The 26,989-nt window shown below is 41.1% G+C and overlaps 1 protein-coding gene across 1 annotated transcript in view; it reads right to left on the bottom strand.

Moving 5' to 3' along the window:
- LOC139749919 (uncharacterized) overlaps positions 1-24,458 on the bottom strand; it is a 72,953-nt gene extending 48,495 nt beyond the window's left edge. Inside the window, exons 1-2 of the mRNA XM_071664335.1 lie at positions 24,355-24,458; positions 3,022-3,139 (exon numbers count right to left, since the gene is read on the bottom strand). Coding sequence (XP_071520436.1) covers positions 3,022-3,139; positions 24,355-24,432 — 196 coding nt within the window. The 5' untranslated portion in view covers positions 24,433-24,458. The remainder of the gene's footprint in view (positions 1-3,021; positions 3,140-24,354) is intronic.
- Between the last annotated feature and the right edge of the window lie 2,531 nt (positions 24,459-26,989).

Raw genomic sequence — 26,989 nt, 5'->3', positions numbered from 1 at the left:
AGCCTTGAAGAATGTGTGGAAGTCGAGAACATTATCTCGGAAAGCAAAAATGGCTATGTTTGAAGGAATAGTGGTTCCAACAATGTTGTATGGTTGCGAGGCGTGGGCTATGGATAGAGTTGTGCGCAGGAGGATGGATGTGCTGGAAATGAGATGTTTGAGGACAATGTGTGGTGTGAGGTGGTTTGATCGAGTGAGTAACGTAAGGGTAAGAGAGATGTGTGGAAATAAAAAGAGCGTGGTTGAGAGAGCAGAAGAGGGTGTTTTGAAGTTGTTTGGGCACATGGAGAGGATGAGTGAGGAAAGATTGACCAAGAGGATATATGTGTCGGAGGTGGAGGGAACAAGGAGAAGAGGGAGACCAAATTGGAGGTGGAAAGATGGAGTGAAAAAGATTTTGTGTGATCGGGGCCTGAACATGCAGGAGGGTGAAAGGAGGGCAAGGAATAGAGTGAATTGGAGCGATGTGGTATACCGGGGTTGACGTGCTGTCAGTGGATTGAAGCAGGGCATGTGAAGCGTCTGGGGTAAACCATGGAAAGCTGTGTAGGTATGTATATTTGCGTGTGTGGACGTATGTATATACATGTGTATGGGGGGGGGGGGGGGGGTTGGGCCATTTCTTTCGTCTGTTTCCTTGCGCTACCTCGCAAACGCGGGAGACAGCGACAAAGTATAATAAAATAAAAAATAAAATAATTTGTAAATAATAAAATTTGAATCACAGTTACTCAAATATTCTATAAACATGACAGCATGATATGAAAACACTTGCAAGAATAATAAACCTGGTTTTCCTAAAGTGTTAATGACTGAAAGTTACGAATTTTGTATGCGTTACAATAAGCAGTGTTTGGTGATACAGTATTCATCCTTTTATGACCATGGTCATAGACATGAAAAACTGGAAAATGCTTGAAAGTGATGGTTTCCCCTGAGAGCAATTAAAGTTACAAATACTGTAAGTGTTACACTAAGCAGTGATTGGCAATGTAGTATTCATCCCTTTGTTTTATGATCATGGTTGTAAAGATGGATAAAAACTGGAAACTGCTTGAAAGTGATGGTTTCCACTAAAAACAAATATTGGGTAAAATGTATGAAATATGTTGTAGGAAATAGGTCTGTAGAAAATTTCAGGGACTGGAAAACATGGCAAGTTTTAAATTAACACATATTTCGAAAAGAATTTGAAGATCATAGTAGTACAGGTATTAATGCAGAGTACCAAAGAATAAGGAAAAAAAAATCCAAGACTTGTTAAAAATCAGTGCTTCCTTCTCTATCTATAGGTTTAGGCTGGATTTCCTGCATGTGGATGTAAAATGAGGAGAGCTGAGAGTTAGGAAAGAGGATACTCAAGTAAAGTAAGTGGTTTATACATATATATACAGGTGCAAGTAAAGTGTATAATACAGCTGAAACACCAGAGAACTAAATGAAAAAAATATGATATATGAAATGATATAGGTGTTAGTATAAATGAACCTGCAATGATGCACTAACATTAGTGTCTGGTGGTTTCCAAGAACTACATACACTGAAGCAGAGGTAACTATCAAAACCTTATGGGAGTAACAAAATTAAGTGTGAATATCAAGAACAAACATCTAAATCTTTGCCTATTTTTATCTTTCATGATGCATTTACATTTGTCTATCATTAGCAAATGTTAATTTTACCTACATATATCTAGATACAGCATATGTACTCTTACAGTGCATCAAAAATTCTAAAATTCGGTAAGTACTAATAAAAACAGTAAATTCACATTTCAGTAGGTTGCCTTTATGTACTGATTCATGCTGACAAAAATCCTACATGATTTATTTCACTAAGAATGAATTCTGCCAAGCTTACATGTAAATTTGGACTATATTTTAGGTTTGGTTTCTGTGCAGTTTTCATTTCATTTTAACACAGGTAAAAGAGTATTCTAAAGGTGCATGTTAAAATTTATCATACAATGTGAAAATAAGTCTTAATCATGATTTTCGTTAACAGAAGGCGATGGTGGTGTATCAAACAATGGTTTGTCCCTAAAATACACTTTTACCTTACAAACTACTGAGCTGTGCATGCAGTGTATTCATAAACCAAGATTCAATTTTCCCCCACATCCCATCTCCAAATGTATTAAAACGCAACACAACATTTCACAGCTGAAAAAAAAAAAAACATGCAATGAAGTATTTCAGATTGAAATCTTCAAAAGAGTACTAAACCCAGATACAGCCATGATTTTCAATTACAATTAAATGCCTTAAGTAACAGATACAATGACCTCCAGCATCACGAGGCAAGAGTATACTGTACTGAAGAGTTGCTGATTGATTTAACATGGTTATGATACCTGTCACACACAGACACCTACATATTTTAGCAAAGGCCCACAAAACCGAACCAGAGGATGGGTAACATGACGGCTGACTCTTACTACGAAGTACTAGTGGGAGAGAATTCCAACCTGTACACGCAAACTCCGACTGGGGCTGACAATCCGTCACTGCGCACAGTTAAGGCCAAGTTCAAAACCTTGACAGTAAAACCATCAAAATGGGTGAAAGGGGTCGATGAACTCGGTTTTGAATGGGTTGACTAGAACCGAAAGTGCTATCACCTATCCATCTAACGCCCAACCCCTCCCTACTATGGGAAAAAAATAGGGCTCCCCTGGTCTTTCTGCATTGGTAATTTCCCTATTTTGATATGTTGAAAGGTGATACATACCTCTCCGAAATCCTCTCGGCCTGCTTTATTGGACTGAAACATCCTGACAAAGGACAGATTTTGCATTTTCCTGAATTTCCTTTGTTTCGACAAGCCGGGGCGTTCAAAGTAGCCACAAAAAACTCGCCACACCACCAGACCAAAATCACGCGCGGGCGTCTCATGTTCCTACGCTCCTTCCTGTCATTTTAACACCCTCCCAATACACCTCAGTCGCCATTATCTCTACCTACGAGGATTCTGCAGGATACATTTAGAACTATGCGGAACGAGAGAAATGGAAGGACTTACCGTGTAAATTGACGGTACATGTGGTGTTGTTGCCGCGGTCCAATACTACCACACTCGTCGCTGGTGCCGCCATCTCGGCTACTGAGCCTGAGCCGTCTGCTGCACCCTTTTCCCGCCTCTGCTTGCGATTCAAGAAACAAATAATATTAATCTTTGTACGTTAGATTTTGCAACAGTTACAATTTTACAATATTTTCTGTTATAATTCACTTAATGATGTTTCTTAAAATTTCAAAGCTATCTACATATTCTTTAAACAAGAGTCATACGAATCGTGATTGTTTTTATGTTCGGGAGGGGAGGAGGGCCCCTAGGGGGTTGTGTTATCAGAATCAAGGAAGTTTTTATTTTGACAGTAACATAGCAGCACACGCAGAAGATTGTCAAGCTAAGATCAGTATCTGAAAGGCATTATTTCATGAACAGCCTGAACATGCCTTTGGAATATTTTCACTCATCCACGTATTGGATAGACTAATTATCTTTAAAATTCCTGACGCATTACAGTTACCAATAATGTTTCAGGCTGTCTGTCCCATTTCATACTAAATTCTTATACTAGTGAACTTAAACCATCATGGATTTTAGTGGAAAATTATTTCTAAAGCATGTTACAGATGCCAAAGTAGCGCAATAAGCAACTTTCAGTGTCTGATTCACAATAAGCAAGATGTCTGGTACAATTCAGAATGATTGATAAAAAAAAAAAAAAGAAGCTTGGGAGGGGTCCTTTGTGATCAGCGAGAGACAAAAGGATATCATATATAATATATGCGGCCCACCATTAGGCAAGCGTGAGGCAGTGGAATGCAAGAACGAGTATGAGGGATTTTGAAACCTGGATGTACATAGCGTTGGCCATTGTCTTAAATGCATATCTTTAGAGGGAAAATATTACGTTTTCTTCTGGATGATTAAAATTTCCTAACATGCGCCAATATACAACTCATTTTTAAAATTGTTGATACCTGTACAAAACGTGTGTGTGCAGTAATGGTTGCATATAAAGGTTAAGAGACGGGGGCAACACGACTGTAAAGTCACCCCGTAATACACAAATTGAAATCTAACTGACCAAGCGCTGCGTTGCAGATAAAAGGCTAAAGGCCTTAAACTGGCCCACTGCAGAAGTGTGTGTGGAGGGGGAGGGGGAACCAAATCACAGCCTTTTAAGTTTTTAAGCCAGATATGATGTAGACGGTGTACTAACCATTGATGGATGTAGGGGTAGAGCAACCATAATATGATCTGAGCAAGAAACTTGTTAAAAAAAAAAAGATGTAAAGGACTATTTTCATAGTATGTATGGTGGAGGTACTGAATAAACTGAAAGATGACGAGATGAATGCATAAAGCATACAAAGTTTAATGGGTTCTAGAAGAGGAGAGAGTGTTCGGGAGATGGGGCCCCACGAGTGTAAAACTCCCTCCCCGTACAGGACAAAAAGGTAATTACACACCACTGAACAGTTTTTCGAGAGAAACGGGAGGAAATTGTCAGTTGCAGAGCAACCAATTTGTCGATTGCCCTCAGAGGATACCGTTATAGAAGATGATGTAGGAATATATGAAGAGCCGAATGGGAAGTTCAGGAGCGTTTTCAACAGTGGAGGACAATACAGTTCCAACGCCAGTGAGATGGAATGGGCAGGAGACTTTGGAAAGCACTGAAATATCTAATGAGGTCTTGGTGCAAATACGTTCAGGGTCTTGACTCGTACAAAGCTCATGATCCAGTTGAAATTTCTCCCTATGTGTCGAAGGTTATGCAGATACGCAAGGCAAACCACCTAAAGTATTTAAGATGTCGCTGGAGAGAGGAAAAAAAAAGAAAGTTCAAGCGCCAGGAGGGCGGAAAAATGCAAACGTCATACTGGATACCAGGCTCCGTGACTAGTGTTGTCTGTTAGGCGTTGGAAAAGACAGTCAGAATGCAAATGCACGACTTCCTCCCGAGGAGAAACTACCTAAAGGAGAGAAAACACAGTTTCTGGGAAAGGTCAAGCCTAACGAACCCTTACACGTGTGTAAGAGTGTGAGCTGTGCTTGGACAAAGGAAAATCCTGGGTGGAGTGCTTGTATCTGCTGGACTGCCAGAAAGCGTTTGACACCGTTCCACACACGATGCTGCTCAAGAAGTTGAATCTTCAGGCAAGAATAAGACGGGGTTGGAATGACTCGCATGATGAACGGAGGATTAGCTTAGTGTATGGAAAATGAGGACGCATGGTGGGGGGAGCCCTCTAAAAATGCGTTAAGGTCACCATTGGTGTGCCGCAGGGCTTGGTAAGGGACCATTGCTGCTTTCCCTCCCGCGCCAACCTCGACTGACCGACATCCCTCACCACAGTCGCATTTCACCAACCCGCGCTCGTGCAGGCGGATACAAGAATAGTCCTATGACTACCACTGTCAATGTCATAAACAATCTAGGAACCAGTCCACAGCCAAGCAAGCAAACGCCATTGTTTTCTTTATGTGTGTCAACCACCATATGACCTTAACCAACATGAAAGTACTCGTCACTTACGTTCACCATTGAATATATATAATGCCAACTACATATTTACAGCCCCTCAACCTATTTATAAGATTTTCCTCACTTAATGTACCACTAATCACCACTACCTGCATGATAATATAGAATCCATAAGATCTGTTCTATAAAACCTCTTGCACTGTATGGAACGTCACTCTGGGGCTTAGTCGACTCGACGCGTAGGAGTAACCAGCCCACCTTGATCTTAAGCTCGTTTGTAATTGATTAACTAATCATTATTATGACACCCCCCTGCCCCACCCCTGATGATATTGCAACCTTATGTTTTTATCCGAATTGCTGCCGAGTTCAATAATCCGTTCTTTATTTTTTCCTTTACTTAGAGTAAAACACACACTTAAGAGATGGTAAAGTACTGATGATGGAGGATTTCAATGATTAAGAGACAGACTGGGGAACTTGGGATCTCATGGTGACAGGAAGTCATGAAGACATGTTTTCTAGAGTATATACAGGAAAATGTTCGATACCAACATGTCAGGGAGTGCTCCAGGATGAGAGGGACTGAGACGCTGATACTGCAAGCGTGAGGCGTGATCTATTCACAGCCTATTAAGTGTTTAAAGAGATTAATGATATGGACAGTGAACAGTTCTTCGAGATATGTATTAAGCAACCAGCGGATATAACAGGAAATTAAGTAAAAAAAAAATTAAAAAAGGATGTTAAATGATTTTATAGTTTAAAAGTGGTGGATGAATGGAACAGACTGAATGAGGGAATGATTAATGCAGATAGCATACATGAATCTTTAGAAGTTTTACGATAGCTGAAAATGTTCAAGAGAACGGGCCCCACAAGTGTAAAACTCCCTTCTTGTAAAGTACAAGTGGGTGATCACACACACACACACACATACACGCACACACGTACGTAAGGAAAAAGTGAACCATGAAGACAGAAAAGCGTTCCTTTATTCAAGAGAAGAGCGATAACCTCTCCTCGTCATCCACGGAGAGGTCTTTCTGGTCTTTAGTTAAGGGCATTACTAACAACTATCGTTCTACCTTTCCCTCTATTTTCCATTCTGAAGGTACTATAGCTGTCTCTGCTGTAGACTAAGCAACTCTCTTTGGTTCCCGTTTCTCCTCTAACTCCACCTTGGACGATTCTAACATTCCTTCATCCCCTAATGCTCCTCGAACTAATCCTATGCCCCTTCCTGTAATTTCTTCGCACTGTCGGAAAATGTCGGAAAAGAGCTTCTCTCTGTGGACACTGAGTAAGGCGTATGGTCCTAATGGCATCCATCCACGTGTCTGTTCCGTTTCTGTTTTAAAAAAATAGAGAACTTTTCCCTCTTCTTGGAATCATGAGTTAGTTGATCCCATCCCAAAGATGAGTGACCGTTCTAGCCCCTCTATCGTCCAGTTGCTTTGACGTCTACCATTTCCAGTCTGAATCTCTATCCTCAACATCCCTATCCTCAGATGTCTTGAATCTCACAATCTTCTCTTTGATCACCAGTGTGGCTTCCGTAGTGCGAGATCCACTGATGATGTTCATCTCCATCTGACTAATGTCTGGTTATCATCCCTAAAAGATTCCGAGGAATCCTCTGTGGCTACCCTGGACATATCCAAAGTTTTTGACGGTGTGGCATCGGAGTCTCATCTCTAAGCTCCCCTGTTTTGGCTTCCTTATCCCACTTTGCTCTTTCATATCTGTCTTCCTCTCTGGCCAATCTATCTCCGTGGTTGTTGATGGATCAGCCTCCCCTTACCCCCTTTTCTACAGCAACAATGATATCCCTCAAGGTTCTGTCCTGTCTCCTACACTTTCCTCCTCTTATTTCTCCACATCCGTCAATTCCGATCCTTTTCTCACTCGATCTTCATCTCGTCTCGACACAACTTCCTCAATAAACTCAGATTTAGACAAGGTATTTCAGTGGAGTAAACGAAATATGGTTACGTTTAATGTCTTCAAGACTAGTTTGTACCCTTCTCGAAAATTCTTTGGTATTACTGTAACATCCACATTTTATGGAAACGCCTCATGACAGAAATAGCTAAGTCTGCCCCTAAGAAACTAGGAGTCCTGTTTAGATGTGGAAATTTATTTTCTTTTGAATAGTTGCTCTTTTTTTTTTTTTTTTTTTTTTTTTTTTTTTTTTTTTACATGGGATTGATCCGTCCTTGTATGGAGTACTGCTCTCACACCTGGGGTGGTTCTAGCTTTGCATCCTTGTTTGACTGAGCTGATTCGAAAACGGTCCAACTTATAAACTATTCAGGTTTAACTTAAAAACTTTCCCTACACAACAATGTTAGTTCACTTTCCCTCTTTTATGGTTACACTTTGGTTTTTGCTCCCGAGAGCTGGCTGCTTGTGTGCCCCCACCACTAACTAGACTTTGCAATACTCTGCAAGCTGCTGCGTCAAATGATTACTGTGTGGCCGTTGGTAACTCAACGGCGGGTCGTTTTGATCACTGTTTCCCCACACTTCGAAGCTTTGTAACTCTCTACCCCACATGTTTCTCCCAATGCTTATGACCTGGCACATTTTAAAAGACAGGTTTCACACTTCCTCCAGAATTCATAAATACTTTCCCTTGTCTTTTCTTTTTCCCCTTCATTAACCTCTCTATTTTGATTAAGGTCCGGCTTTGATGTGGATTTTTTTTTCCATGATTGGAGCCTCAAACGTATTTTTAAAAAAGTTGCTAGAAAGTATGCAGGTTAAATTCCTGTGTATTAGCACACTAGTATCAGAGGGACTGTCACGCCATCATTACCAGATCTTTATTTTACACACAGTAACATGGAAATTGAAAATACATGATCGTGAAATGCTCAGACTGAAAATAGTTTCGTGGTAAGAAAAAAGATAGATGTGTGACCCAGAGGCTAGGCTTGAAGATTTAGCGTAAAAGGTTGAGGACATACGGACGCAGTAGAAGAAAATGTTTAGGGAAGAACAAACAACTTGGTTCTAGGTAGATCAGAGGAGATGCTAGGTAAGTATAGGGCACTTATTAGGAAAGCTGTGAGAAAGTTATGGTAGTGGGACTACTTCTTTTTGGCTATACGTAATTCTAAGTATAATGTATAATGTTGGGCATTTGTAGTTGAGGATACATGGATATTCGAGGAAGTTCGCTGCATAGATTTCTGGAACAGTTTTAGTGATGACAGACATTTGTTTGCTGATTAAGGCCTGCATTTGAACGGGGTGGAAACGTATTGCTAGGAAGGATTTTTGACGAGGAAATTAAGCAGGAATTTGCCAAGACTAAAGAAAGAACAGGTCATATTAATGGAAGAAATCTACTGTTAGATAGATATGTCAGGTAAGACCACGTCTGATAGGTTCAGGCAGACACAGGTGAACTAAGAAAAATGGATTTCAGTAAAGAGGTCTGACCTCAGAGCCTTGTGACATAACATCCCGCCCTTCCGAGAGAACACTGACGTTTTTCGCAGACAACCTAGATATAACTTAAATCATGGTCGACCAACATCATATTTCCTGTCACGAAAACCGTGTATCACAGAAATACGAGAGTTTGCTAAATACCACACATGAATCGCTAATGAACAGCGTTATCGATACCAGGATATATTTTTAGTGGGGATTGTGTACATAAAGCAGGTGGATCTGTCAAGCTCAGTGTAAAAGATAGGCTAAATGTGGCCAGGGTACGTAAAACTAATGTCAATGGCATATGACCAGTTTTACAGAAAGTTGATAAAAAAGTCAAAATTTATTTTCAGGGTAGTGTATAGATCCCGAAACAATGTGTGGAACATGTTAAAGTATTACTCTCAATGGATGAATGAAATATTTTGCTAGTAACAAAGACGCAGTAATTGGAAGATAACAGGTCTGTCATTAACTGAAATATCTTAATAGGCGACCATGAGGGTGTCAGGCATATTGATCACAACTGCTTTCCAAATCAAATGATCCAAGGCCCATCGAACGATGCTAGTAACATTCTAGGTTTAGCGTTCACAAACAGAGATCACGTTAGCAAAAGAGAAAAGCTAGGCAAGTGTGATCATAGTATTATCTGAGTCACTGTTAAATACCATTTCCATTCTAAAGGTGAGAATGCGACTATACCAAATGTTAGATTAGCAGACTTTTATGAAATTGGCTGAGCCACCAGCGCTGTAAACTGAACTAGGGGCTCTTAGATATGGACACGCGTGACAACACTTGGGATATCAGAAACAAAATACTTCCTCCTGAGAGTGACAGCGTCATTAATAGGGTGAAAAGAATAGCGAGACTATGTACCAGATTGGACGACGATAGAAATTAATGTTTTACTTTAGCATAAAAGAAATATGTACAGGATATCTAAATGAGGTGGATCAACAAGATCTTGATATGTATACACTGGAAAGTGATTGTAAGAAGAACATCGGAACCAGTAGTGAAAAAATTGAGAAGGGGAATTCTCACAACATGAAGAAACCATCAGAGAATTTCTTAGATATGTAAGAAAAGAAAAAAACTATTTGCCCGATTATAACGAAATGGCTTCCTTTGAAAAGTAGCACTTCAAAATTGCTCTCATATGCTACAGGCATAAAACGATGTCTTTCTAGATGCTAAAAATAGAAAATCAGACACTCAACACATTCAACGTCATGAAGTGTTCAATATTAGAGAAAACAGATGCCAGTAATTCGACTGATTTTGATGCTGTTTCCCAAAAGATAAAAAAAAAAAAAGAAAAGGCTGGCAGATGGCATATCCGATCACCAAATATTTCAGCAAATTACAACAGGAGAGCTGAGTGCCTAGAGACCTGAAGCTTACTAATGTAACACAGATTATCAAAATGGAGATTAAAAAGGGAAAATGTAGGAAATATGAGAAGAGTTGAAATCCTCAAATTTTAAAAGATAATAAACTGAGAACCGGTTATCAACAGGGGTTTCGGGATAAAAGATAGTGTTCAACAAGTCCAATGTTATTCTTTATTCATATATAGATAATAAATGGGACTCCAAAATGCCCCTCAGATGATAAATGTGTGGCAAAGCTCACGGCGTAGATCAAGTGTGTGTGTGTGTGTGAGTGTGTGTGTGTGTGTGCAGCACAGTTCCTCACAGAGACGAACAAGGTGTGGTGATAACCCTCTGACTGGTTTGACGTGACCATTGGGGTACCACACGGCTCAGTCTGGCTAAGACTCGCACTATATGAAGTAAAGAAGAAAGAGACATGGAAGTGAACATCAGTAACGACTTAAAATATGAAAACCAATACCGAGAGGCATCTCACGCAGAAAACAGTATGGTTTTTTGCTGAAAATATCGACTCAAACGAGGAATACAATACTCACATTTTATAGAGCCGTAGCCAGATAAAAAGAAAATGATAAATTCAGAGAAGAGCAACAATATTCATTTTTTTTTCACTCATGATAAGCTTAACGAAGAAAGGATACATGACCTGGAATTATTCTGAGGGGATCCGATAGTGTTCAAAATGATATATTATTTCGACAACATAATATAGGAAAACTACTTCACGTTAAAATGATATCCAACTGCCTGAAATAATGGTATGAAATGTAATGGAAGATGTCACAGCAACATGGGCAAAATAGTTACTCATTTGTATAGTTGCAGAACAATGGAAAAACATTACCACCAGAGGTTGTAAATCTCAAGATCATCAGAACCTTCAAGTCTAGGCTAGAAAGACACCTCAGTAAACTGTCTTATTTCAAACAGGGGAAAAAAATACAATCTATTGAAAAATTGAATCAATTTTTTGTTTTTCAGATTTGAGCTTTTCCCCTGGATTTCGAGAAGGGAACTCATACACTTTCCTATGTTATTTCCATGGCGGTATATTCTCTCCATACGACACGATGTTTCTTCTCAGCTTCTCTTCTGTCGGATGTTGAGCTGGAGAGAGTAGCAGGTGGGGAGGTTACGTCTGCCTTTCTATCCTTTTACTAGCATGAATAAGATCGCGAACACAGATAACCTCGTCATGGACCATCAGGTCTCCTGTTATCTGTCCTTCTCATCTGTTACAAACACTTATATTCAAGGAGTTGACTTGTGGTACTTAAGGAGTTAGGTTATGGCATTCCATGGTTTAAAGGTCATGTGCAAAATGAATGCAACTGATGCAGGAGTAACAGGACAAACTCTCAATGTAGACAATCACGATAAACTCAAGGGGATGCTTGGCCGAGAGTGACAAGACCCTGGGAAGAGCTGGAAAAAAAAAAAATCCCAAAATATAAGACAAAATGGGAAAGATGAAATGAAAAATGAGGATGAGGTTCCACCAGGAGAATTGTCAGCTGATGCTCTGAATATTTGACCACAGAGCTGGCAGAGACCATGAACAATATACCGAGGTAAATGCGTGTTCCTGTTTGGTTGCTGGAAATTGTCAGATGATCCCGTAAGTACGAGGATGGTATGGAACAGCCCCCCCTCCCAACCAGAGGCCCAACCATACACCGGGGCGAGTGGCTACCTTCAGCTTGGTGCCAGTAAACGTTTGGCAAACAATGAGAGCTAATTCAGCATTGTTCAGCTTCTCACTACAGTTGATAGAAATCAGATACTGCACACGGTTCTGGCATAGAGGTAACTCCTGAGACAGGGAAACAATATGTAAGATGATGTGTAGCTATTTTCAAGCTCACCAAGCATAACACACACACACACACACACACAGAGGAACCTTCGTGGTGTAGCGGTTAGCGATAGTGACCGCCATGCATGCACGGGCCGCTTGGGATCAAACTTGCATAGGTTCGAATCCTGGTTGTAGCAGCAGGTCCACAGTCTACCCAGCTGTTCATCCTCCCCTAAAGGCTTGTCCATAATGCGTGTACCCAGCAAAAGTTAGGGCGTGTGCGAGTAAAGACTTGGTATATATATATATATATATATATATATATATATATTATATATATATATATATATATATATATATATATATATATATATATATATATATATATATATATATATATATATATATATATATATATCCAAGGTTAAGAGACGGGGCAACACGAGAGAAAAACTCTATCCCTGTAATACACAATCATTAATCACTTAAGCATGAACAATGTCTCTCAGTTCTTCTCACAACAACGGGTGATGTGAACACGTTGTGAGACACTATTCATGAGGGTGGTAATGCCTCGGAGAACACCTGTGGTTGTTGGAATGCCCACAAAGGTAGTAGTTTACGTGTGATGAGATACCATTCTTAGCAGCCTTGTAAAGTGCTGCAAAAGTATTCCAACAACCCAGAGAGTAGGAGCCAGACCAGTGCTGCATTCATGGGGTAATCTTTAGGCTCACTTTAGTATTTGTTTCGTTTTGTCGCACATATGTATGTGTCAGAATGGGCAAGGTTGACGTTATAAGTCCTTTCCACGACTGTGTTTTCGCCTCTATTAGCTAACTGCCTTTTTTGGCTCTGGTATGATGGCACAAGGTCCGCCAGCTCACAGGTGAGGTTACAGGGCGAACATAACGATAGCTGCTTGGAGATGTGCTTTGGTGAGGGAGTGGTAGCTTAAACCAAAATTTTCCTCTCGTAATGGTGTCCACCTGGTGGACCGTGTAGAGTTTGCTCAAGGGCACTTATTGAGGATATGCGTCAAGAGGAAAGAAGCTTAAGCTTTGCCTCAGAGCTCCTTAATCGGGTTTGGGCCTACGGAAGATTTTGGACAGTAACCTGCGTCCAATGTAATCAAGAATGGCACTGTACCTCAAAGGTTCCTTCGCCATCCTACCTTGGTAATGCTGGGGAGTATTTTATTTTCTTATCCCATTAGTTATTTACCGGGAAAGAATGATAATTCCTGTCTGTTTACCGATGCAGGAATGATGGAAGTCACGGCGACCAAAAAGTCGGGACGGAGGGGTCGTCAGGCAAGTCCGGCGGAGGAACACTGTCCAAGACTAATGACCACTAGAGATATTGTGGAACGTCATCACCTGAAGAATGATCTGCAACAACAGGGCAGAGGAGAACAAACGAAGAGCTCTTAAGGTAAATCTTAACATTGCATGTAATGTTGGTCAACACGAAAGTTGCGAAAGAATGTCAGATTTTAGACGTACAGATTTATTGATCTTTGCAGTGCTCATGATAAACAAATCTGGGATGATATGGTCAATAAAAATTACACGAACGTAGCTTGGCAGCACCTCTGTAAAGTTTTCAAAGCAGGAGAGGGAAAATGTGCTAATGCGAAGCCAAAATAGCGGAAAGTGCCACTTTCTAAGTAGGACACGCGAAGCTCAAAGAGACTCAATATCCAACATATTAAATCATGTAAATCTTTGCAGATAAACTACAAAGTAAACGTCAGTATGAAGCGTATGTTGCTGAAAATAACGAAAGAAGCCCAAGAAATTGTATAGACAGAAGTAAGAGTCGATACTCAAAATTACTCCACTCCAAGAAAAAAAACCTTACCTGATTTTGTTACATTTGCAGTTACGATTAAAGATAACTTATTTCCTGAATCCTTTGTCATATGACAAAAGTTGAAGATGTACTAACAGCAGCAAACGGAATTAAAGTAAACAAAGCGGCAGACCCTGATATGTTTCATCCAAGGACAATGAGAGGCAAAAAATGAGACAGTTAAACCCTTGACTGCTTTTTTCAATAAGTCACTTGCCTCGGAGAAAGTTCCAGAGGAACGGAAGTTTACCAATAAAACACCGATATTCAAAAAAAGGTAAATGTCACTGGCCGAAGATTATCTTCCATTTAGCTTTACGTCTGTAATGGGAAGCTTGTGAAAGCCATCGTTCGGGACAAAATTGTAAACCATTTAGAGGACCACCACTTAATAAACGATTCTCAGCATGGTTTTCGACGAAATCGGTCATGTCTGATAATTTGCTTGATTTCTTTAATGTTATATACAACATGTATGATCAAAGTAGAGCAGCTGATGTCATCTGTATAGATTTAAAAAGAAGGATAGATAAAGTTTCGCATCACAAGGTCACAAGCAAAATATAAATTGGGGTTGTACTTCGTTGGTTTGGGAATTGATTGGCTGGGCTTAGAGTAATGATTAATGGTAAAGCCATAGTATGGTTAGACGTAACAAGTGGTGTGTTGAAGAGATCAGTGCTGGGAATGGTTATCTTTCTCACATATTAACGATTCTGATAATGGGCTGCAATATCAGACATCGAAATTTACATGTGATACCAAGCCGGGAATTAAATCTACAAATGAATGTCGGCAGCTTCAAATTATAGACAAACTGATAAACTAGGCTCATGGATGACAAATGAATTTTGATGTCGATATGTGCCAAGGTTTAATTATCAGTAGTAAAAATGAGAAGGTAAGCTATAGTATGAATTCTGCTTAGCTACAAAAGACGAGGAAAAAGACGTTGGCGTAATAATGTCTGGAGACCTAAAGCCAAGTACGCAGATCACAACAGAAGAGAAAGCGAACCAAATTCTTGGCTTCATAGTAAATGCTTTCGAATTTAAGTCTTGGAAAATCACCTTTCCTTCTTACACTTCACTGGGGCGGCTCCATCTTGAAAATTGAGTTCAGTTTTCGTAATCCTACTTGAAAAAGAAAGGAGAGAACAAAGCGTCGCGTTACCAAGATAATCCCTGGACTGAGAAACAAATCTTGCGAAAGCCGACTAAACGATTTGAATCCACTTAGCTTAGAAAAGAGAAGATCACGAGGTGATCTAACAGAGGCATTCCAAACTTTCAAAGGTTCTGATAATCTCGAGCTAACAAGCTGCTTGATTCGTTTGATCTCACTCGTATTATCGGATGCAAACTCGTGGACAAACGTTATACCTCGAATGAGGCAAAGCACTTTTTTATTCAACAGGTTTGTCACTACATGGAATGATTCACCGATTAGCGTGGTTGAAAGCTGTTCTGTGAATACGTTGAAGAATAAACCTGATAGATATTTTGCTTCAACTCCATGACTAACAGTATTTGCACCTCCTTAGTCAGATGAACTGTTTGAAGGCTTTTTTCTCTGACCACACGAACGTGTGAGTTTCTGATACCCTCCATTATCTGAAACAGCCTCGAAAGGACGTCTGTCACTGTTCGAATTCCTTCATATTCATTTGCAGGATTAAAGAAAGAAATATGAAAGTTGCTCTGAACCACAAATCGGCTTAACTAACGAGTGTATGTCTGAAAGCCACTGGGAAAGATAACCAATAAGCAGATGGACATATACGTGATTCCCGCCTCCCACAGTTGTAATGTGAACGATGGCAACTCGAGGATTGGATGAATAGATGTCTCCTTTTCTCTCACCGTAAAATAATGGATTTAAGGAACGAGTGGCGTCTTGCAGGATTGTGCGTTAGTGCTGCTACTGTTCCTAATCAGTGATATGGATTTGCCAGGCCTTGAATTATACATTAATTTTGCAGATGATGCTAAAATGAAAGGGATGTTTCAGCATTGCAAAAACTCCAGCTTTGGTCAGATACGTATATGGCAAGTTCAGGCTTACCAAAATACAGTGATACAGTGTTGGCTCAGTAAAATAAAACCAGATCATGACTGGCATCGTGCTGAAATCGTGGTTCGAGAGGGACTTGGAGGATGACAGATGTTTAAGGGAAAACTATGGTATGTATATGAAACCCATCTTAGGGTATGCATCCCTATCTTGGTCACCTGACTTGAGGAGATACAGATCTGGTAGAGGAGGTCCAACGGAGGGCAACAAGGATTGTACCTGAAGTGGAGTCGAGGTAAGGGAGGGACATACCAGCCATAGAGTTCCCCCATATTAAAGGGGAGGAGGAAGATGGGAGATATGATTACAACATACAGGATTTTACATTGATCCAAAAGTGTAGATATGTATCCACAATAAATGACGACTGAGAAAAGGCGTGAAAAAAAAACAATTTCATGGCAATGATACTGTGAATGAATGGGACAACCTGAGTGGAAACAGAATGCATGTAATGTGTTCAGAAGTTTGTAAATTCGCATGACAGTAAAGAAACTTCAAGAGACAGGAACCCCCGAGTTTAGAGTGCCTTTCCTATAGTGTTGAAATAGGTAACACACACACACACACACACACACACACACACACACACAAAGATGCGTAGAAGTAGACGAAGGATAAGTTCTAGAGTGATTTATATGCCCCGTGCAGCAATACAAGACAGGTACAAGACTAATGGACAATAAAAGCGGGATAATGAAGGAGTTAGACCCATGACGCGATGCACAGACCCGTGACGAGCACTTGGGATAGTATTCATAAAATCACTAGATGACGAATCAATAACAAGGGGGGGGGGGGGGGGTAAGGGTAGCAAAAATCTTACCTACCCACAAGAAAAATGACAGAGAAAATGCCCTAAACTATTGACCAGCATCTCTAGCAAGGTTATTTTTTCCGTTGTAAGAAAATATCTTTGAGAAATAAATATACCCTGGAAGCAGAAGGTAGCAGGATGTGAGGCTGCACTAGTTCAAGGTACAGAAATTACATATTACAAATCTGCTGCATTTGTATGACAAGGTCAGCCTCAGCCTTGGGAAAGAAAAAAAAATTGGGTGGATTGTGTCAAGATGACTCTTGATTCGTCTTACATGCGACCAGAGAGGGGGAAAAAAAATAAGAATTTAACTGTCATGTGAAAGAAGGCATCTTCACTAGATTAAAAATTCCGGAACTGGAAGGGAAAACGGGTTACATATCCAGACTGGGCAGAAGAAACGAGTGGTGTGCCACTGGGTCAAGTTCTAAGGTCGCAGCTCCTCCTTATCTTTATACAACGAGTCAAACCTGAATGTGTTTCCCGATGATGTAAATTCTATTAATATTTTGGAATGCTTCTGACTGCGACACCCAGAGAGATCGAGGCGGATACCAACACTAATCGGATACAAAACGGTACTGAAATCCGAGTTACCATAAACCATATCTGAATAGTTGACTGGAAAGCAAAGCACATTTTGAAAACATCAGCATATGCACGAACAAGTGAATGCATATATATATGTTTCGTACAGTGTCTCACAAGGATGAATGTTGAAACTGCCTCCACACAAACCCACACAGTGTGCGAGAGAAGAGTAAAGGGTGACCTGATCAAAGACTTCCTACATTCTGATCAGTTTGACAACATTAACGATAAACAGGTCTTCGTGACGACCCAGTGACAGAGTGAGTAATCAGAGGTCAGAAGAAGAAGTCAAGCAAGAAACTCGTTAGAAAGGATGTGCAGAGGAACGTTTAATATAAATGTGCAGACAACTGGAAGATAGTGATGATGCTGAAAATACTGGCAGTATACGAGAGCTTAAGATGTTTGATAGTAAAGAATATTCCAGAAAAACACCCTCCTTCCCTCGAACTGGTAAGCTGTGGGTTTCTCTTCCATCTTTCGTCTTTCCCTCTTCCTATAACCTTTCCACCTCTAGATGTCGGGTCCACAAGCACCTAAGGAACTGTAATTGATGTTATTCTTTTTCTCGTTGTCTTTTTTTCCCTCCGTCCAAGGTGATCATGATTAGGGCATGTTCCTGCCCGTACCCTGTCAGTTACCATAAACAAAAAAGTTAAGAAATAGCTACAGGGAAAAGTGAACCAAACTCAGTTAAAGCTGAATGCAAGAATGGAAGGATCTCTGAGAGAAAAAAGGTTTATAATGTAATAACGTCTTGCGTTAGCATACAGGATGTTGTTCCTTGTAGTCACAGTAAATCCTACAGCTTTTTTCTCTTGTATCTACATGGAGTAGGAATTCAGGACGCTATACTGTCCTCCAGTACATAACTTTCTCGTAGACCATTAAGTCTTATGTGATCTGTTCTTCCTCCGTACTGCCTGGCCAGGGGCAAGTTACAACACCTTCGTCTGCTACCGATGTGTTCGTCGGAGTTGTGTAACCGCTCGTCCGCTGACTAGGCTGTGGTGGACTACGGCAGCCAGCCGATTGCTGCTGTGGCCTCTCTTTCCGCGGTAAGAGTCCCTGCTCTGTCAGTCGGCTAAACACTGTAGGCATTGCTTGAAAGCGCCCCTATGAAGGGAGTCCTTCAGGAGGCAGTACATCATCATCTCTCGGTATTAGGAATCCTTTGGTACATCTCTCCCTGCTGCTTCTGATACACGGATAAGGTAAGGTCCTGATCCCGAGATGAGCACTCCCATGTCTGCCTGGGTTGATAATATGCGAGGTGGCAGGATCTTGCGTTGGGTAGACCTAACCCACAAACAACTAAAATCACGGTGAAGGTCCACGCCACCGAGACAACAGAGCTGAACTGACCATGTTGAACCAAGATGTCCACTTCCTCTGAAACACTAAAGCCAGAATTATCTACATCGATCTACCCAGGACTCCTGACGACGTAGACAAGCTGCTCATAACAGACATGAGAGCAACACTGTTCACCAAGAGTTTTAATCCTCATTCATCATTAGAAACCGAGGCTCAGAATAACTCGTGTACTCTACAAGAGTGAGAAGCATGTCAAGAGCCAGTAAGAAGTTTAACCTTGAAGCACGACAACTTCACTCCATAAGTACGACGACCTCTGCCTGAGGTGGACAACTACGTCATCGTACACATACGGTTTAAAGGCAGACCTGGGTCTCCCGCTGGGTGTGGTGACCGGGGTGTACTTCACGCCTGGCTACAGCGCATTCTAAACGTCCACCGTGCACATCTCCAGTCCATCAGCAATGTTGAACAACGAATGATTGTGCTTTTCATCACAGCGACCCGCTACAGTTGCCCGTGCCGCCGCAGTAATATAAGAAAGACGCAGCCATTGTGATCCTAATGACTCTCATGCAGGCCCGCCTCCACAACACGGCCGAGCCCGGCACCTGCTCACCCCACCTCAACCACAAACCGAGGCTTAACATTTGGCCCGAAATGGAACTTCCAGCCATAAATAACTCCAGTCCTATTTACGGCATCATCCCTCCCAGGTTAGAGGGAGGCAAACTGTGAGGAGTGATCCAGGTGGACGTATCAGATGAAGGTTAACACCTCACACAGCTCCAGCCCGGAGAGTAATTAAGGAGGTGATGGTGGGCGAGATTGTAAGTAGCGTTGTGTATTACCTGCGCGATCCTGTCCTCCGAGGCTGTGCAACATGCCACTGGGTCACCTTCTTCTTCCTCAAGCTGACCCCACTGCTGGAGGCACGGAGTCGCCCTCTTCTTCATCAAGCTGACCCCACTGCTGGAGGCACGGGGTCACCCGCTTCTTCCTCAAGCTGACCCCACTACTGGAGGCACGGGGTCGCCTTCTTCCTCAAGCTGACCCCACTACTGGAGGCACGGAGTCGGCCTCTTCTTTAAGCTGACCCTACTGCTGAGGACATGGAGTCTCCCTCAAGCTGACCCCACTGCTGGAGGCACGGGGTCGCCCGCTTCATCTTCATGCTGACCTCACTATTGGAGGTACGGGGTCGCCCTCTTCTCCATCACGGCGACCCCACTGCTGGAGGCACGGGGTCACCCTCTTCTCCCTCAAGCTGCCCCTGTTGGTGGAGGCACGGAGTCACCATCCCTTCATTAAGCTGACCTCACCCCTGGAGGCACGGGGTCGCCATCCCTTCATCAAGCAGACCCCACCGCTGGAGGCACGGGGCTGGCATCCCTTCCAGCTGACTCCACTGCTGGAGGCACGGGGTTGGCATCCCTTCCAGCTGACTCCACTGCACAGCCTGGTCTCCGTCACAACATTCTCTCTCGCACTGATTCCTGCTGCTTATTTCCTGCTAGCTAATGTTTTCCAGCTAACTAGTATGTTTGTGTTAGCTAATATTTTCCTGCTAGTTAATGTTTTCCAGCTAACTAGTATGTTCGTGTTAGCTAATATTTTCCAGGTAGCTAATAGACGCATCGAGTCCGTCTTTCACTGTCTCCCAATCTCATCACTTTCCGTATAGTAACGTTCAATTGCATCAACTATGTATCATATCATCTTTGGAGTTTGTCTTGGTACCTTGTATAAAATGATGCAGTCATCACTACTTCCCTCATGGCCTCGGCATCGTCCGCAAACACATTCGGATCCAAGTTAGGACTTCTGACAAATAGATACAGATCAAAGACGGCATAGGTCCCAGATCCAAGCCCTACGACACTCCACGGTCATCCTAACACACGAAGCTTAAGAAGGCTCCATTGAGATGTAGCCTTTGTTTCCTGCCACTAACTCTCCATCCATTGGAGGGGTTTCCCATTTAATCCTGCCTGAATATCCTACTTCTCTACTGACCTCCTTTATGGCAGTGTCAAATGCTTTCTGGCATTCCTGATACAATTCGTCTTTCCATACTTTTTTTTTCTAACTTGGAGCTCAGTTTCTCAGAGATGTCTACACGGTTTGTTGCGCATGTCCTCCTTCCCCTAAATCCGTGTTGTCTCTTGCTTAGATGGGTGTCCTCCTTTGCAAGAAGTCATCGATTTACTTCCCGAATACCTTTCTTAGACTACATTTAGCCAAGTAACTGATCTGTAGTTCACCATAATATCCCGATCTCCTGTCTTCAACACAGGTACAACAAATGCCCTCTTCAGTTCCATTAACACTTTTGTTTCCTCCAGCAACGCTTTGAACACTTCAAGCGGCATTTCAAGCAAATTTGTGCGTAATGATTTATTTGTTCTGTATGGGGAGTTTAACACTCGCGACGCCACTTCCTTTGAACTTTAACTAATATCAAATAACTTATAAAACAGCTGTATATTGTCCACACTATTCCATCACTTGGATTATTTCACACCTCAATAATTCATTTTTTTTTATTACGTTTCTTACTTCATTTTTACGGCTTTTGGTCGATTTGATTTTGTACTTTATGTACACAGTGTTGGAACTTAAAGGTTATTTAACGCTGTTTAATGAAAAAATATCTAAAAAAACTTATAACCATTTACATATTATATATTATGGCTTCCTTTAAGAGAAACCTAGAAACTTTAAACAATTTATCAATAAATATTTTGTACAAAACTTAACCTATTCGTAAAGAATTTCTCCAATACTGCAGTTATGTCCAGCGTTACCACGTAATTCATACTTGACCCTGAGACTCCCCTTTTTTTCTCCCGCATTCCATGACGATATGTCAACTGCAGGTGTTACACGCTGGGTAAGGACTCCTCTCCATCACTTGACCATGGCTCACTGCAGTGTGACCAGTCCTCAGTCGACAAAGCACTCTCAAAATGGCTGGAGAAATGCCATACTTGACCGTCCTTTCTCCTCGTTAGTTTGTTATACTTTTAGGTTCTAGGCTTCATTGTTTATTCTACTTTTCAAATCATTGAGGTACAAGTGTTTTAGGCTCAGCATCTACCGTATCATTACCGCTGTGACATCAATGTCCCGAGGGTAGATATACTCTGCTTGTCCCACCACTGGGTCTTTCGTCAAACTTTTCACTGCTCACGTCAACAAACTGGTTTAAAAATCAAAGGTTGCGATCGGGTCACCCTTTACTTTTCTTTTTTTTTTTTCTTCCCCCATTGTGTACAAGCTGAAGGCCTCTAGCCTCTCCCTGTAACGCAGCTCTTTTAATTCTGTACCTTGTTTGTTACACCCCCCCTCTGTACTTTCTCCATTAGTTCTTCATGCTCGTTTACTGCCTGCCTGCTATTAGGAAGTATATTACGATTTTGGCCTAACGTATGATGTGAACAAATTACTGAATATCTCCTGAACAATATACTTGAATGCTATTCCAGGCGTTGCCAGCAAAGTTTGCCTACTTTACTAATCGCCTCATATGAGACTCTGACGACAGTTTAGGGACGCTGTCGACTCCCAGGTCTCCCAAAACAGATTCCTCCAGCTTATTACCTGCTAAATGATAATCAAACTGAATCCTTTCCCTGCATCCCATCTTCACTACATTTACTTGGGTTGAATTTCCTCAACCATGCATTAGAATAGCTTTGTACTTTAATCCGCTATCTTGTAGACTGATGCTGTTCTGTGTATCTACTTACACACACACACACACACACACACACACACATATATATATATATATATATATATATATATATATATATATATATATATATATATATACTTTACAGCGAGGGAGACTTACATTCGTGGGGCCTCCTCCATCTTTTGAACACTCTGTCATACATTTTGAATCTCTGTATGCTGCCTGCGTTCACCATGTCTGCAGTCATTTTATTCCATTCATCCACCACTCTTCTATTAACACTTCGTCGTCATTTCAAACGTTTCTTGCTTAATTTTTGATGCCCTGTAGTTGTTCCTTGTCTACGTTAACGTTAGTTTAAAAATTTAAAGATGAGTAGGTCACCCCTTAAGCCTCGATCTTCCAAGGTAGGCAAACAAATCTAAAGCCTATATAGCCTAAGTTATAGCATTTGAAAACGAAAATCAAGTTGAAATTTATGGATCCATGTGGCCCATAATCTAATTCTGTCGGCACCATAAAAGGCAATTATGGAGTAAGTATGAAGACTGCAGACAAGACTGTGACCCACAAACAAATATATTGATTGACGCTGGGGTGACATCAGTCAGTGTTCAGCCCACACTGCATATAGTGGCTGAACTTAAGAAACAGTACAACAACAGTAAACTCAACATCAGTGACACCATATAAAAGTAGCAGGTAATGGGAAAAAATATTGGAAGTAATACAACAAAAAAAGCCAGGTAACACTGCGAGAGTGGCGGGCAGGACAACAATGACGCGAAGTCAAAACAACATCCATCAATACAATACCGACATTATAGCTCCAAACTTGGTAATACAACAAAGATACTACGTAATTCGATCTGGGAAATAGTTAAGAAAAATAATACAATGTAATACATCACCATCAGAGAATAACATAACAGTTAGGTAAGAAAAATAATACAATGTAATACATCACCATCAGAGTAATATAACAGTTAGGTAAGAAGAGTAATACGAAGTAATACATCTCCATCAGAGTAACAAAACAGTAGCAAGTAATACAATAATAACGGGAGATACAACTGACCCAGAAAATATAAAAAAGATATATAGTATTTGTGGTCAAAAGTAGCGGGTATTAATAGGTGAAGCGGGTAATGTCAACGGTTGCGAGTAATATAGCATACGCTGAGGGTAACATAACGGCTGTAGCGGGAAATAAATAATACATCGTATCTAACGGGCTATACACCATTAGCGATTGATGTATCATCAACCTGTGATACAACAGTAAAGGTTACTTACAACAGCGGTTAAAAAACAATAGCCAGCAATACTATTGCATTATGCAATATTACAGCTGGTGCGGGAAGGTCAACAGAACAAGATAAATACATCAGCAGCTGCAGGTAAGGATAACAAGCGGGTGAATACAACAGAATGTGGATAAAACAGAATACAGCAAAGTGTGGATAAAACAGAATACAGCACAGTGTGGATAAAACAGAATACAACAAAGTGTGGATAAAACAGAATACAGCCAAGTGTGGATAAAACAAAATACAGCAGTGTGGATAAAACAAAATACAGATGTGGATAAAACAGAAGCTGGTCAATACATCTGCTGTTGCGTGTAAGACAACAGAAGCGGGTGATTGCAACAGATGCAGCGGGTATAATAACAGTTTTAACGGATAACATAACAACCAGACATGTTAAATGAGCTACTGTAGCTCAAGGCAACACCGATAACATAACAGCCATGAAGGATAACAAACGAGAAGTAGCCTAAGACAATGCCAATAACATAGCAACCATACAGGATATTAGAGCAGCAGTACTGCCTGAGGCAGGACCGACCTTGCAGACCAGGAACACCAGCACGCCGGCCGCGGCAGCAAACCAAGCGAGACGCAACATACTCGTGCGTGACGCCATGTTCGGACGCCACCTTCAAATTCCCACTTTTTTTACCATTAAGTGTCTGGTGTATCTCTGTCTTGCGTTATTCATTATCAAATTGTTTGGATATAATTGCCACGTTTCTTGCGAGTACTTTTGACCTTCTTGTTTGTTGCAGGTGGAATATATAATGGAAGGAAATACTTCTTGAATGCTAAATTACGTTTCAGAAGACTTAAATGATTATTGTGATTATACGGAGATACTGGTAGGTTATCAGTGAGGTCTTATCTGCTGACCTCAATCCTCACTTGTATAGCCTCCACTGAACGTTCATTCAACATTGAATGTTCATTCTTGCTCACTTTTCTCGCCATTTTATCAATACTCTCCACTTCTTTTACATCTAATCCGTATGAATCTAAAATACATATTTTATATATTTCGTTTTTCCAGTGTTCTCGTTTCACTTGTTTTTTTTTTTTTTTTTTTTTGTAGCGTCACAGGCGGGAATGCATATTCAGCCCGCTTTACTATGCCGGCTGGGACCTATCTACTTGAAGGCGTAGTCGGGTTAGAGGTGTCGGACCATCAATAAAATTGCAGATAACCGATTTCTTCCCCTCTCTCTCTCTCTCTCTCTCTCTCTCTCTCTCTCTCTCTCTCTCTCTCTCTCTCTCTCTCTCTCACATATACTAAAAAAAAAAAAAAATACACCATCTCGCGGTCGATCCTAGGCTTCAGGAACACAGGTTCGGTCGAGCTGAAGCTAACAGAACAAATTTGGTCAAGCTGAAGGTTAAAAAGCTTGCACATGGTCTGGATGAAGCTGCATAACAGAACCTTGGTGCGAATACATGTAAGTGGATAAAGATCATGGTCTGGGTGAAGGTAAGGTAACGTGTGTTTGATCAGCTTGAAGTTTTTAAACTTAACTTTGGTTTATTCAGTGGTAAGAGAAATCTCACTTCGGACTGGCTGAACCTCTCTCTTTCTCGCTTGGTGAGTGCTACGCGTTTTCTACTTTTTGACAACATCTAGTCTTAGATATTCCTTCTCAGAAATCGTAATATCAAACAGTTTTGATCTATAAAACATTTCCAGACTGTAATTCTGATCTAGACGAAACTTCGATATTACATATATTGTCTTTCGGATGATAACATATTTAGTCTGCGTTTAAGCATACGGATATGAAATATACATGCCATAAGCAATAGCATCTAATATTTGGTCTGTTCGAAATCTGCAAAGCGTAAATACCAGCTATCATCGGTATTCCATATAAGAATGTTTCCTCGAATCATCCGGATCGAAACGTCAGCCTTTGTTAAGCTTTCATAACACCGCATTTTTTTTTTTTTAGCCTAAAAGAAGCGAAAATACTTTAGGTCTGCCTGAAGCTTTAAAGGCAAGTTTAATCCAAGCATACGTCTAGGACCAAAAATATGTTTGTATCCCTCATATAACATATGAAATATCCATAGGTATCCTTCAAGAGATGATATTACCGTACATCAACTTTGGTTCGTGCACATGCCTTGGAAGCTGAATTTGGTTCTTCTGATTTCCAAAGATGAAGAATTTACTCGAGAATGCCCTTAAGAAGGACATTTCATCTGTACGTGACGGGCTGAGGAATTTTTCCGTGGGTATATTACTGATAATACAACGAAGAAAACAAATTTTTGTGTTGACAACTATGTCACGTATAACATTCTTTCCGTAACATGAAAAAAAGAAAATTAATCATTTGAGTTTAAGATTAGGTTTAAGCCCACCATGATTGTTTGAACTTGTACAAGTGAACAGGTTCTACAATGAGTGCGATCCAGAAGTGAGTGCGTTTCAACAGTAGGTGCGATCCATAAGTGGGTGCGTCCCAGCAGTGGGTGTGATGCAGCAATGTGTACGACCCATCAGTGTGTGCGATCTAGCAGTGGGTACGATCCATCCGTGGGTGCGTCATAACCGAGAGTGCGTTCCTGCAGTGAGTGCGTTCCAGCAGAGGGTGCGTTCCACAGAGGATGCGTCCCAGCAGAGAGTGAGTACCAGCAGTGGCCGCGTTCCCATCGCTTCCAGTCGCTTCGATCACGCCCAGTGCAAAAACCAACTTCTTTTTTATCATCCGGTAATGGACATCCAGTCGAGGCCGACTAAAAAGAATGGACGCTGCTCGGACAGTCGTGGCCTCAACATACTGAATATTACGGATCACCTGACGATCCGCACAGCAACGTTTTTCTAGGCTAGGTTAGGTTAGGTAGGATGTGAGTTTAGGTTAGGTAGATTACGTTACATTTTAAACCCGACACTGATCAAATCTAAAAGAGAACAGGACTAATCCGAACTAAACCTTTATGGACATTTCTTAATGTCATTGGTTCCCTCGGGTGAACCGAAGAGAGGTAAATGCATAGCGTGCAAGAAGATACTCTCACACAAAGACGTGATGACCAAATTAGAGAAAAACTAATCCAGTTGATCAATGACTAGAAAGCTTTACTTTTGTAGCCGTTCATGATTATATATCCGCCGATCATAGCAATGCGTCGGGCGTTTTTGGGCTGTATATTTGCCGTTTCTAAGTATA

The sequence above is a fragment of the Panulirus ornatus genome, chromosome 1 (genome assembly GCF_036320965.1).
Source record: "Panulirus ornatus isolate Po-2019 chromosome 1, ASM3632096v1, whole genome shotgun sequence".
In the NCBI taxonomy this organism is placed as follows: Eukaryota; Metazoa; Arthropoda; class Malacostraca; order Decapoda; family Palinuridae; genus Panulirus; species Panulirus ornatus.
Note: the sequence above shows the minus strand (reverse complement) of the source record. Positions and strands in the feature narration are given on the sequence as shown.